This window comes from Carlito syrichta, unplaced genomic scaffold, assembly GCF_000164805.1.
Source record: "Carlito syrichta isolate Samal-C Ts95f unplaced genomic scaffold, Tarsius_syrichta-2.0.1 Scaffold302938, whole genome shotgun sequence".
Taxonomy (NCBI): Eukaryota; Metazoa; Chordata; class Mammalia; order Primates; family Tarsiidae; genus Carlito; species Carlito syrichta.
The window spans coordinates 248,022-262,701 of NW_007247034.1; the positions used below are offsets into that span (position 1 = coordinate 248,022).

At 41.7% G+C, this 14,680-nt stretch overlaps 1 protein-coding gene across 1 annotated transcript in view; it reads left to right on the forward strand.

Moving 5' to 3' along the window:
* The first annotated feature begins 6,960 nt into the window (after positions 1-6,960).
* LOC103259643 (histone-lysine N-methyltransferase SMYD3-like) overlaps positions 6,961-14,680 on the forward strand; it is a 250,483-nt gene continuing 242,763 nt past the window's right edge. The window contains exon 1 of the mRNA XM_021711939.1: positions 6,961-7,074. Within this exon, the coding sequence (XP_021567614.1) occupies positions 6,961-7,074 (114 nt within the window). The remainder of the gene's footprint in view (positions 7,075-14,680) is intronic.

Here is a 14,680-nt window from a genome sequence, read left to right on the forward strand (position 1 = left end):
GGGGGAGAGGGAAACAAGGAGTCCTTTGTGGCCCAAAGGGAGTAACGGGAAAGTAGTGATATGTTATCTCTGTCTGTACATCCTGTTCCTTTTCATCCATGTTTCTTCTTTCTCTTCCTTCTCTCCTTTCTCTTCTCTGTTTTCAGCTCTTCTGGAACGAATAGAAAAAGACACACTTATCGGTATCCTACCATGTGTCATCATCTGGCCAACTTTCGGATAGGGACGAGGGTGGGGCACAAGGAACCAGGCAGCTGTTTGTGTGTATTTGTCTGCAGCCTCACAATCACAATGCCTTTATTGAAAACACAAGCACTATGGCTTACATATCTTATCACTATCAAGAATTTTTATCCTAAGGAATTATGCAAGAGAAAATGTCTTTAGTCAGCTACTATTGAGTGTCAACTAGGAGTCATGAACAGTCACAGCTTGTCTCATTTAGCTTTCGTAACAACCCTGTGAGATAGGTGTATTATTCCCATTTTATAACAAAGGAAGTAGGATTCAAAACATTAAGGGAATTGACCAGCACATTGCCTGGGCGATAAATGCTTGCTAAATGAAATAAGTAAAATAAGTCATTGAGCAAAGATTTAAAACCAGAGTTTATAACCTCAGGTTCAGTGCTTTTTCTGCATTATTTTTTGTTTTTCTGGAAGAGACTTGGGTGGGCTTAAAAGATTAGTAGTATCTTATACTATTTATTCAATAATTAACATTTGATATTTTGAAATAAGAATATCGTAAGTCGGTTGCATTAGCCTTTATTTCTCTCTTTTGTTTTAATTAACCTATAATTGTTTATATATATCTTTCCTTAACCTCCTTTTTTTCTGATTCACCCAAATGCCTTTTATACTGGTAAACAATTTGATCATTAAAAATATAGACTCTGGCTCTCAACCTCCTGGGGTTAAATATAGACTTTGCCACTTCCTTGCTGTGTGATCTTGGCCAAGTTACTTAATTTCTATGTGTCTCAGAATCATTAACTTTAAAATTAAGATAATAATAGAACTGACATCAAAGAGTTGTTGTAAAGATTATATGAGTTGACCGACAGCAGACACTCTCACTGCTGTCCTGCCCATTGTGTCCTTCACAATGTAGCTTCCTTTTAATAAATCTACCTTTCCTAATTAAAAGGAAAGATTAACGATAAATCAAAAAAATCAGCCGGGCGTGGTAGCGCATGCCTGTAATTCCGGCTACTTGGAAGGCTGAGGCGGAAGGATCGCCAGAGCCCAGAGGGTCGAGGATGCGGTGGCCGGGAGCGGCTACTGCATTCCAGTCTGGGCGACAGAGTAAGACTACAACTCAAAAAAAAAAAAAAAAAAAAGGATTATATGAGTTAATATATGTACGACACTTAAAACAATTCCTGGAACAATGTGAATACTATATAAATGTAGTTAATGTGGCACTATTGTTGATATTAGTCTTAGCCTATATGTTTTTTCTACCTTTGAAAGTGTGTCGTTATCACATAGTCATAGTCAGTCTCTATCTCTCTCTCTCTCTCCCTTCCCTCCCTCTCTCTCTCCCTCTCTTTTCTTGAGTAGGCCCTTTTATTTTTGACTTCCACATTGTTTTATCCTTTATATTTTGGCTTCATGTTTGGTTGTTTTTGTGAGTTTTTTGTGGTAAAATACACATAGCATAAAATGTGCCATTTTAAACATTTTTAAGTGTTCAGTTTGGTGGCATTAATTACATTCACAGTGTTGCACAACCATCACCACTCTCTAGTTCCAAAACCACTGTCTGTTTCCAAATGGAAGCTCCTACCCCATTAAGCAGTAATCCTCCATTCCCTTTTCCTCCCCAGCTACCAGTCCCTTCCCTGCCACCATTCTGCCTTTTGTCTCTGAGGCAGAAAGTTTCAGTTTGACTACTCTGGGTACCTTGCATAAGTGGAATCATACAGTAGTTGTCTTTTGCTTTCTGTCTTCTTCCACTTAGCATAATGCCTTCACGGTTCATTAATATTGAGGCGTGTATTAGAAATCCATTTTATGGCTAAATAATATTCCACTGTATATATAGACCACATTTTGTTTATCCATTCACCCGATGGTGGATATTGTTCTTTCCCCCCACCTTCTGGCAATTGAATAATGCTTCTGTGAACATTGGTATACAAGTGCTTTCACTTGTATACCTTTCTGATGGGATCAGAAAGAGGTTGGTTTGTCTGGGCATTACCTGAATAGTGCCTGTGCATGACCTCTTGTCTGAGCATCTGCCAGAGAGAGTTGTTATCACTTCAGGGCAGTTTAGGACTTGAAGATACACTTGGTCATGACTGGTCCCTCTCCCAGCAGTTTAAGTCACTGCTTTCAATTCGTTGAGTATACACTTAGAAGTAGAATTGCTGGATTATATGGTAGTTCCATGTTTAACTTTTTCAGGAACCACCAGACTGTTTCCCATAGCAGCTGCAGAATTTAACATTTCTTTTTTTTTTTTTTTTTTTGAGTTGGAGTCTCACTCTGTCACCCAGACTGGAGTGCAGTGGCCGCTCCTGGCCACCGCTGCCTCGACCTGCTGGGCTCCGGCGATCCTTCCGCCTCAGCCTTCCGAGTAGCTGGAACTACAGGCGCGCGCTACCATACCCGGCTCATTTTGATTTATTGTAGAGGTGAGGTCTCACCATGTTGCCCAGGCGGGTCTCGAACCCGCGGGCTCAGGCAATCCACTTACCTCAGCCTCCCAAAGGCGTGGGATTACAGGCTGAGCCACCGAGCCCGGCTAGAATTTTACATTTCTACCAGCAAGGTAGGGTTCCCATTTCTGCACATCTTCACCAACATTTTTTTTCTTTCTTTTTTTTGGGGGGGAGGGCAATAATAGCCATCCTAATGAGTATGAAGTAGTATCTCATTGTAATTATCACAGTCTCATCATGGAAATATAGGCTAGTAAATAAAATGAGCAAATTTATAATAAAAACTGAAGACATCAAACTATTTCAGACATGAGTCTCTAGTTAGGACTTAAAATTATTTCTTTAGCAAGAATCATATCTCTGTGGGAAACTTCAGGCTCTAAAACTCTGGGAGCTTAGAAAATAAAATTTTCATTGTACTTTTTACCCAGGATTAATGCTGTCCACGCCCTCCCCAAAGGTGGGTAAGTGGGGGCTGTTGGCAAGAAGATATCTCCTTATCTTTATTTCTCTTGATGAAACGCTGTAAGCCAAGCCTTAGAGGAGCTAACCTGTGACTGTACATTTTGGAATTCACTTGTTCACAGGTGTTGGCAGCCCTGGCCCAGGTCCAGCACAACATTTTCCCTGGAGGAATGCCATGCTTTGAATTTCCTTGTCTCCAGACTATGTTATTGTCAAACCTTTCTGATGGGATCAGAAAGAGGTTGGTTTGTCTGGGCATTACCTGAATAGTGCCTGTGCATGACCTCTTGTCTGAGCATCTGCCAGAGAAAGTTGTTATCGCTTCAGGGCAGTTTAGGACTTGAAGATACACTTGGTCATGACTGGTCCCTCTCCCAGCAGTTCTCATCACTTTCTGATTTGTGAAGCCTCCCTCCTCACCCCTTTCCCTTGCACTTCCTTCTTTACCTCAAGGACTCTGAGTTGTATCTTGTGTTGGATGTACTGAGGTTCAGGCAGAGGTTGTGGGCTGTAGCCCTTGCTCAAGTGCACGATTTGCATGGCAGAGTGACCTGGAAAAAGCCTTTACTGCTCAGCACTGCCCCTACCCCACCCATCCCTCCCCTGCCTCGGCCCCCGTCTGGGTTTTTCTCAGGGGAAGAAATCCCTGGCACTACTGGTTCACAGCTAAGTTGAAGTGATATCACGTGAGGTGAAGTGCATTGCTAGCTAAAAATGTGAGTTGTTATTAGTATCTATCAAATGCTTCTTGAGGAGAGAGGGCGTCTTCTGTGTCTCGCAGCATCGAGTGTGCTAAGACTAGAAGCTCAATAGAAGCTCAAGAAATTCAGGCCAAAAGAAAGACTCTTGCACTTCTGATTTTACAATGAAGTTGACTCTCCAGGGATTGCTCTCCCAATAACGTCCTCTTGCCTTTGATTGACACTCAGGTGACTCAATTGTTTTGAGATGTCTTTTGACAAATTGTTTTCTTTTTCCTTCTGTTTCTGTTGCTTCTCCATTTAAAGGGACCTCCTCATATTTGGGATCATTGCATAAATGTATTAAGTGTCCCATTGTGTAGGGCCAGCATGTCATTTCATTGAAATGTATGCCCTGTGCTGAGCCCTAGGAGATCCAGAACAGACTATGAGACCTATGGAAAAACACTCCATGTGCACATCCCACAGAAACAGATGCCATGGTGCTCTGCACCAGCTGATGTAGTCGCATAAATCAAAACTTTTCTGGGATATAGGTCATGTTAGGGTTCAGAATCTGGGAAAGAAATCTTTTAATAAAGCACAGAAGCATCTTGATAAAGAACAGGAAGAGGCTGAAGAAAGCATCAACCTGGGGCTCTCTCCTCCCCCTCCGCCCTGTCCCATAAGCTTTGAGCTTTTTCCAAGTAGGTGTCCATACTATAGATGGTGATGCTGGAAAGCTAACCATTCTTGTTCTGTGTGTTGTACTTGATTTGTATTGGGATCTTGAATACCAGACTTGGCTGTATTCGTTGAAGTTACCTTTACTTTGTATATCATATGTGGAGGTAAAGGTCAGTTGTCAGATATTTATTGAATTCCTACTGTGTGCCTCATACTCTTCTAGGTTCTGGAAATGTATTACATAACTTGGATGGGTAAGGCCCTGCCCTAATGAATATATCTATTTGTTCCTTTTTTATGTGGTTAGATCACAGTGTTTCAAGTACCACCCATGTCATGAATTCTGTATAAACCCATTAGCATTGTATGGAGAAAAGGCCCATTCATCACAGCATACTATACCACTAATCCTAGCCAACTGGTTGGCAAGTGTGTGCCATTGAGCGCAAGGGTCTAGGGAAGTTATGAGCTGCTATGGACAGTTTGTCACCCGTCAGCCAACAGCTTTTTATTTAGTATCCTCTTTGTGCCTAGTAGCATATAGAAAACCATTGCAGAATTTATGCCTTGACAATGGTCTTTTTATTAGAGTGGCACAACTTGTGTGCTCTTTTTAGTCAGAGAAGAAGGCTTATATGTATATATTTATAAAGTAAAGCAAGAGATATTTATCACATTGAGCTTTGTTAGCTGCCAGAAAGATGTTAGGTGTTTAGAGGTTAGACATTGTAATGGGTATAAATTACCAAAAAGAAATAACATTTCTTTTTTTTTTTTTTTTTTCTGTAGAGTTACCCAGTTTCTGGCTTAGATTCCTCTTTCTATTGATGTAGTAGAGAACTTAATCTACCCTCCCAGGGCTCTGGGATCGTCCCCAGGGTCAAGCTGTTAGGGGCATGGCCCCTTAGCCTAACCCATCTTTGTGGGTCTGGCGGCTCTCTGATACGACCGTGCCACACATAAGGCTCAGGAGTTGCGTGTGCCACTGCCTCTCCAGATCCTCCTCCTGGGGAAGCTGTGCTGCCAGGGTGGCTGTGCTACCAAGAATTGGGCCCAGGCCCCTACTCGCTCAGACCTCCAGGCCTCACTGGTCACCCCCCACCAGCCCACTGCCACATCCCATGTTTTGTAAGTGGTTTCTACTTTCTGTGCTGCTGCATACCTCCCGTGAGGCACTGAGCAGAGAGTCTGCTCCATTGGAGAAAAGGGGACATTGCAAAGAGAAGAATACACATTTGTGTTTCAAAATATCATCCAGCTCCACAGCTGATAGTTGAATAATCTGTAAAGATTTACCAAACATGTTATCATAACTTAATTATTTAATCCTCATAGCAACCTCATGGGTTTGTTACTGTTCTCTCCATTTTTCAGGTGTATAAATGGGCCACTTGTCATACAATGGAAGTCATACAGACAGTAAATGAATTCATGGTACATTCAGAGTTTGGACCTAGTTGTTTCTCCTCCAGCACAGTGCTTCTTCTGAGATTGTCCTGAGGTTTATGGAGTCACCTCTGATATACAGCATTAAGGAGCATGACAGTTTGTTTAGAGGGCATTAGAAAAATCTAGGTAGGCCGGGCTCGGTGACTCAACCTGTAATCCCAGCACTTTGGGAGGCCAAGGCAAGTGGATTGCCTGCGCCTGCGGGTTCGAGACCCCCTCAGGCAGCTTGGCGAGACTTCATCTCTACAACAAATCAAAAATTAGCTGGGCATGGTAGCGCATGCCTGTAGTTCCAGCTACTTGGAAGGCTGAGGCGGAAGGATCGCTGGAGCCCAGCAGGATCGAGGCTGCGGTGGCCGGGAGTGTGCCACTGCACTCCAGTCTGGGCAACAGAGTGAGACTCCAACTCAAAAAAAAAAAGGAAAAGAAAAATCTAGGTAAGTGGTGTGCTTTATTTATTCATATGTTTTTAAGAATCTAATTTTTTGAAGGTTAGATTTTATGTCCTTTTTACCTCATCTTTTTTTTTTTAAGTTTCTTCATCTCTCATTTTTTTCAGTCTCACTCCATACGACCTAGTATTGTGATCTGTGGATAGATAATAAGGGGAAATGATTGGCCAATTAAACATATGTTGTTGTTTTTGTTTTTGAGTTGGAGTCTCACTCCATTGCCCAGGCTAGAGTACAGTGGTACATTCATGGTCACCACAGCCTCGACCTGCTGGACTCAGGCGATCCTTCCACATCAACTTTCCAAGTAGCAGGAACTCCAGGCGCGCACCACCTTGCCCAGCTAACTTTTTAAAAATATTTATTGTAGACATGAGGTCTTGCCATGTTGCCCAGGCTGGTTTCGAACCCCTAGTCTCAGGCAATTCTTTGGCCTCTGCCTCCCAAAGTGCTGGGATGACAGGCTTGAGCCACCGTGCCCGGCCAAAATATATTCTTAACTAAGAGTTTATGATTAGGCTCTTGTCCATTTCTGAAATGTGGCCAGAAATGCCTCATGGAAGTACAACTGTCCCCTGAAATGTGGGAGATGACCATAGTGAGGAAGAAGAACCTTGGCGTCCTTGTCACCAAGAAACACTGGGAAAAAATGCCTATTCCAGAGGATGAGGTCAGGGAAAGAACCCAAAGGGCTGACCTCTAGAGAGAGTAAACATCTCATACTCTTTCTAACCAGCCAGCACATCCACAGCAGTAGCTTAAAAAAAAAACACCAGCTGCCAGGGGCCCATTCAAAGCCCTAACTCCCAACTGGGTGCAGTGGTTCATGCCTATAATCTCAGCAAATTGGGAGACTGAGGCTGGTGGATTGCTTGAGCCCTGCAGTTTAAGAGCAGCTTCGGCAACATAGCAAGACCTTGACTCTACAAAAAAAAAAAAATTTTAAGTTAGTCAGGTGTGATGGTAGACACCTGAAGTCCTGGCTACTTGGGAGGCTGAGGTGGAAGAATTGCTTGAACCCAGGTGAGCTGTGATCTGTGCCCAGCCTGAGCAACAGAGTAAGACCCTGACGGAAAGAGAAAAAATAATCCCAGCTCCCTCTCAGTTGATTCCTGTGCTTTCTAGTTCGTTGGGCCAATCTCTGACTTTTGAACACACAATATACATCTAGGGAAGGGTGTAAATAATGATAATCACAGAGCAGTTCCTAAAGTATATACTCTGAAGCACCTAGTGTGGGCAGATTTTCTCTGAGTTTAGAAATGGACTGCAATTTCCACTTTAAAATTGCTACTTATATGACTTCGGAGAGATAAGAGTAAAGGATACTTTTTTTTTGACAATTTATGTTTTTTTGTAACAAAAAGTGCAGCCAGAAGTAGTTGAGGGAAAGATGATGGACCAACCAGAAAAGGCGAGTCCTTTTGGATTCCTTTCTATGCCTTATCACTAAACTATAGGGGTGTCAGAAACATGTGTTCACATTTTAAGAGATGTTGTCTATATATTTTCAGAGTTGAATTAAATTACGGTAGCAATGTGTAGTATGAAGTTCACTTACCCATGCTTCTTTGACTGTCCTGCCTTTCGCATGGTGATGCTAGCATGCATTTGATTAATGTCATCTTTTGAGTGAATGGCATACTTAAAATATAAATACATTTTTTGGCGCTCCCTGTATTTTCTTTTTGTTTGTTTGTTTTTGTTTTTGTTTTTTGTTTTGAGTTGGAGTCTCACTCTGTCGCCCAGACTGGAGTGCAGTGGCCGCTCCCGGTCACCGCAGCCTCGACCTGCTGGGCTCCAGCGATCCTTCCGCCTCAGCCTTCCAAGTAACTGGAACTACAGGCGTGCACTACCACGCCCAGCTGATTTTTTTTATTTATTGTAGAGATGAGGTTTTGCCAAGTTACCCAGGCAGGTCTCGAACCCACGGGCTCAGGCAATCCACTCACCTCAACCTCCCAAAGGTGCAGGATTACAGGCTGAGCCACCAAGCCCGGCTCACTCTCTGTATTTTCTAAACATCTAAAGTGATCAACTTCATGGGACTGAGTAAGCCTCTTGAAGGAATATTAGGTACTGTAGTTTAACGTCTTTTTTATTGTAGTAAAATATATATAACATAAAACTGACTGTTTCTATAATTTGTAAGTGTGAAGTTCTGTAGCATTAAGTACATTCACATTGTTGCGCAACCATCACCACTATCCCTCTCCAGAACTTTTTCAACTTCATAGACTAAAACTCTATACCCATTAAACATTAACTCTCCATTCTCCATCCCTCCCCCCAGCCTATCATCCAATATTCTACTCTCTATCTATGAATTTAACTACTCTAGATCTCTCATTTAAATGGACTTACACTTTTTTTTGTTGTTTTTTTTTGAGACAGGAACTCACTATGTTGCCCAGGCTGGTCACAAACTCTGGCCTCAAGTGATACTCTTACCTCAGCCTCTCTATTAGCTGGAATTATGGGTGCATGCCACCATACTTAGCTACTATTTTGAACCACAATTTCATTTTATTTTATTGTATTTTTTTATTTTAAAGACGTGGAGTACAATTCAGGGTTAAGCATACAAATGTTATTATGCAGGTACCCTTGTTGATGGGGTGTGCCCCCTCATCCCCAGGCAGATTCCCACTACTGCCAATCCCGCCTCCCTATCCCCCTGCCCTCCTGCCCCCCTGAAGTTTCCCGCTACTGCCAATCCTTTTCTTATAGTATTAAGATAGTCATTCAAGGTCCACTTATGAGTGAGAACATGTGATACTCAGTTCTTTGTTTCTGTGATACATCACTCAGTATTCTAGACTCTAAGTCCATCCAGGTTGCTGTGAAGTTCATGATTTTGTTCTTCTTTATGGCTGTGTAATATTCCATCGTGTATATGAACCACATTTTTTTATCCAGTCCTCTTTTGATGGGCAGCACAGTTGGTTCCATGTTCTTGCTATTGTGAACAATGCTGCAATAAACATATGCATACAGGTATCTTTTTTTTTTTTTTGAGTTGGAGTCTCACTCTGTCGCCCAGACTAGAGTGCAGTGGCCGCTGCCGGCCACCGCAGCCTCAACCTGCTGGGCTCCGGCGATCCTTCCACCTCAGCCTTCCAAGTAGCTGGAACTACAGGTGCGTGCTACCACGCCTGGCTAATTTTTGATTTATTATAGAGATGAGGTCTCACCAAGTTGCCCAGGCAGGTCTTGAACCTGCGGGCTCAGGCAGTCCACTCACCTCAGCCTCCCAAAGGCACGGGATTACAGACTGAGCCACCGAGCCCAGCTAGGTATCTTCTTTATAGAGTGATTTGAGTTTTTCCAGGTATATTCCCAATAAGGGAACTGCAGGGTCGTATGGAAGGTCGATTTTTTATATCTTTTAGGAATCACCACACTGTTTTCCACAGATGCTGTACTGGTTTACACTCCCACCAACAGTGTAGAAGCGTTCCCTTTGCACCACATCCTCTCCAGCATCTGTTGTTTTTTGAGTTACTGATGATGGCCATCCTGACTGGAGTTAGGTGATATCTCAGTGTGGTTTTAATTTGCATTTCTTTGATGACTAGTGAGACTGAGCACTTTTTCATGTATCTGTTGGCTGCCCGTATGTCTTCTCTTGAGAACTGTCTATTCATATCTTTTGCCCACTTTGTAATGGGGCTGTTTGTTTTTTCCTTTTCAGCGTGTTTGAGTTCTTTATAGATCCTTGATGGTAGGCCTTTGTCAGACGTACAGTTGGCAAATATTTTTTCCCAGCCTGTGGGCTGTCTCCCTGCTCTCTTGATGGTTTCTTTGGCTTTGCAGAAGCTTGTCAGTTTGATGAGGTCCCACTTGTCTATCTTATCTCTTATGGCATGGGCACTTGGCGTTTTGATCAGGCATTGATTGCCAGTTCCAATTACCATAAGGGTATCTCCTGCATTGTCTAAGTGAACCACAACTTTAAACATGCTTTCTTCTTTTAAATGTTAGTACTGCTGATGATTTTATAAGTATTATGTACTTGCATTTTTTTCATGCTCTCAGGTGCATAGTGGCTTAGAATGTGGATTTAGATGCTAAACAACATAGGTTCAAATTGTAACTACCTCTTACTAGTGCTGAAGCTTTGGCAAGTGAGTGGACGTCTGTTTGTTTCAATCTTCTCAGCAATCACAGAGTGGTACAAATTGTACCTACCTCAGAAGGTTGTAGTTAGAAGCAAATGAGTTAGTAAGGGTGTGGTGCTTCAAACAGTGTTGGCAATGACAGACCATCAATGTGAAGTGTAGGAGGAGCAGCAGCAGTGCTGTCACCCAATGTTACTGATAACTAGGACTCCATTCTCATTTTGCAACCATGGAAACTAAGGCCTTGATAGAGTATACAGTCAGGAGAGTAGCAGATCCATGACTACTCCAGACCTCATGACCAACTTTTTAGAACTATGCATATGATACTGCATGGCTTTCCTTGTTAAAATGTTTTGGGAGAACATGGTGTGGTAATCAGACTCCAGTACAGCCCCAGCAATCCCTGCCTCCTGCCATTCACACCCTTGGGCAGTCTCCTCACATATTATACCAGAGTCCATCTGTGTGACCAGTAGAATATGACAGAAATGAAGGCAAGTCATTTCTGAGATTGGGTTATAAAAACCCTTGGCTTCTGTTTTGGTTATTCTCTCACTCTTTTGGGGCCACTTACTTGAGGAGAACCACCTGTTGTCTTAGGGTAGCTCTATGGAGAAGCCCACATGGCAAGTCACTGAAGCCTTTGGCAAATAGCCAGGGAGTGATCGAGATCTGCAAACAACCACACAAGTGAGCTTTTGTTCATCTTTGAGTTGACTATAGCCCCTGCTGACAGCTTGACTGTAACCTCATGAGACACCCTGAGCCAGAACCATCCAACTAAGACACTCCCAGATTCCTGACCCTCAAAACTGTGTGAAATAGTGTTGTTGTCTTAGAAGATGCTAATATGTTAAGCAGCAATAGGTAACAAGTGCACATGTCTTAGCTCTCTGTATATCTATCTACAGTGACATAACTTTTAAGCTGTGGCTCTATTGCTATTACCAATTTTGGCATTAATGAACTAAGATGTGAAGAACTTATTTTTGCACTGGTCCCCATTCACATAGATAGTCAGCATCTTGAAGGTAGGAAAACCTCAGTACCTGGCACATGGAAGAGGCTTTATGAATTTATGTGTTGAATTAATGAATAATGCATTTTATCCATAAATAGAAGAGAAATCATTTTAGTTTAAGCATCTTCTTAGTCAGATCTGATTTGTGAATATAAGAGGAATGTTTGATGCTCCTATCTGGGAATTTATCTGGACTTTTCTCTTGTTTGGATTTTTGATGAATTTTAATTTTTTTTCTAACGACTTCAGCATACAATTGTGTCTTATTATTATGCTTTATGTTTGATAAATGTAGCACTTTTTTTAAAAACAGCACTACTTTTTTGGAAAGGGGCTGCTATAGATAGCAGAGTTAGTCATCACCTGTATGAGAAAGTCAATGTACTCATTTTCTGTTCTTGTGATAACGAATTTCCACAAACTCCGTGGCTTTAAAAACACAAATTTATTACCGCATAGTTCTGAATATCAGAAGTCCAACACGAGTCCCACGGGACTAAAAAATCAAGGAGCTGGCAGATCTGTGTTCCTCTCTGGAGGTTCCAGGGAAGAATCTGCTTCCTTACCTTTGCCACCTTCTAGAGGCCACTCTTGTTCCTTGGCTCATGACTCCTTCCTCCAGACCGAGAGGATTCATACCAATGAAGAATTGGGGCTACAGGAAATACCCTGGTTCTTGAGAATGTGATTGCATATTGGAATGCAAGCAAATCTGCTTCGAGTTTGTGTTTCATGTTTCCCTTCTAATTATAGTCATTGGAAACCGTGTTAGATCCAGAAATTTTATCATTCAAGATCTAGATAGCTGTATGACCAAATGGAGGTAGGACTAGGGAGAAGTTCTCTTTCACACTTTTTCTCACTTAAAAAAAAAAAACAAATATAAGAGAAACATTTTCCAACTACCTCAAGTAACATAGGATGATGTTGGAATTTAGAGTTGTGAGGTGTTATAGATGAGGTCACAGGATAGATGTGTTTTATTTGGTTGTGTATAATGATTTTTAAAACTGAATTTTTAATACCTTAGGGCAGGGTATCTATAGGACTTGAGCCATCTACCTTTATTGCAGAAAATTCTACTTAGATGTTAAGCTCTGAGTAAGTTTAATAAGGGTGGAAAAAACTATAAACCACCTCCAGCCCACAAACCCTACCACACCTAAATTGGTCTGAAAGACTCTGAAGAGGGAGAAAAAAACCAAAACAATAACAACAACACACACACACACACACACATATGCACACACACAACACCTGTAATTGGAAGTCAGCAGTGCAAGATGGAGAATGTATTTCTCTTTAACTCCTTCAAGGTACAAGACACCTAGAGGGCTCAGAAGAATTCACTGTGTTATCTTTCTCCTGTGTATCCAACTAACCACTTGTGTGGCATTTAACAAATCAGTGGTTGTTTATTGCAAGCCTGCTGCATGTCTGGCCTTATCTAAACAAATAATGCCTAGGGATGGGGTGATGCCTTCAGGGTGCTCACAGCCTAAATTTAGAGGGAGATAGGCATGACAAAAATACACAATGAAATTAGGGATAAAAGAGAGTAACAAAGTGCTGTGGGAGTGCAAAGGAAGTTGATTAACTGGTTCCTCTTAAAAGATCTTGCAGCAGTGGAGGCTTCTAAGTTGGATCCTAAGAGTAAGCAGAACTTCTTAGGAGGAGAAAGGGTGTTCCAAGCTAAAGAAACTGATCATTATAAATATTGTAAAATTTAACACAGCTATTAATTATATAAAGCCCAAGAAGTCATGAAACAATAAAGTTAGAAATGATTTAAGTGATTATTCTCACCACCCCCATTCAAGGGATTCTGGAGAGCTTAGAATGTTTGCAGTCTTGGTCATAGAAAAACAACTTCAAAACAACTTAAATAATAAGATAAACGGAATTTATTGGTTCACAATTCTCAAAAATACAGGGTTAGCTTAGGCTACAGATGGAGTTTGATTAAAAGTTCTTGGTAGCAGAAAGACTGCTGAGTGTCAGGTCTCCAGTTTGACATATCATACAATCTGGGAGAGGAGATAATCTCTTTTTCCCTCTGCTAGCAAACAAGTCTTTGAGTTCACTCTGGTTGGCCCAGTTTTGGTCACATACCCAGCCTCCCTCCCAAACTTGTGTCTGTGGCCTGAACAACACCATTTGCTGATTGGTCTAGGCTCCAGTTAATGCCTATCACTGTGGCAAGCAGACCAGGCATATAGGCTGATTGAATTAGGCCAATCAGGGCCCATTCTAAAACTTGGGCTTGAAGCCACTTCCTCCATATAATATGTCCACTTCAGTGGGGGAGACAATGGTGGGAATAAGGGAAATGGATGCTACAGAGCCAGCCATGTACGGAAGCCTGGATGAATAGTTATGTTTCAAGGGTAGGCATCATTTTCTTATGAGCACGTACCACATGCCAGCCACAATGCTTGGAATTTTAGCTAATTATCTCTAATTCTTAACAGCAGAATACTTACCTCTCTTCTTTGAGGTAAGTAATCTTTGATTATTTCCAGTTGAGAAAACTGAGACTCAGAGAGAGAAAATAACTTGTCCAAGGCTACACAGCTAAGATTGTCCAAACCAGAAGTGGAACCAGCAACCTCTCTTTCTAGAGACTAAGGTCTTTCCATTACCTCATGATGCTCTAGGAGGTAGCTACCACCACACTCAGGAAGCTCCATTAGGACTGATATGTTCCTGTAATGTGTGTGTTTTATTTTGTTTTATTTGTTTAATAATGTAAAGCCAAATCTGCCTCATAGTAATTCCTCTGCATTTATTCTGGCTCTGAGGTATAAAGCAGCAATTCTCAGACCTAGCAGAGCATTGTAAAAATACAGTTTCCAGACCTCTCTGCCAGATCAACTGAAGCAGAATCTGTAGTGGGACCTTGGAAACTATAAATGTATAAAACTTTTTTTTTAAGTTCGAGATGATTCTCTAGTACAGATGGGTTTGGGAACACCTACTTTAGAATATAACCAATCTCTTCTGTTTTCCATGTTATTAAGTATTTAAGACTGTGGTCACATCTCCCATGGGCCTTTTCTTCTTCTGGCTCTCATATGGTGCTTTAAAGCTGGGACTTTGGAGTCAGAAAGACTGAGTTTAAATTCTATCCC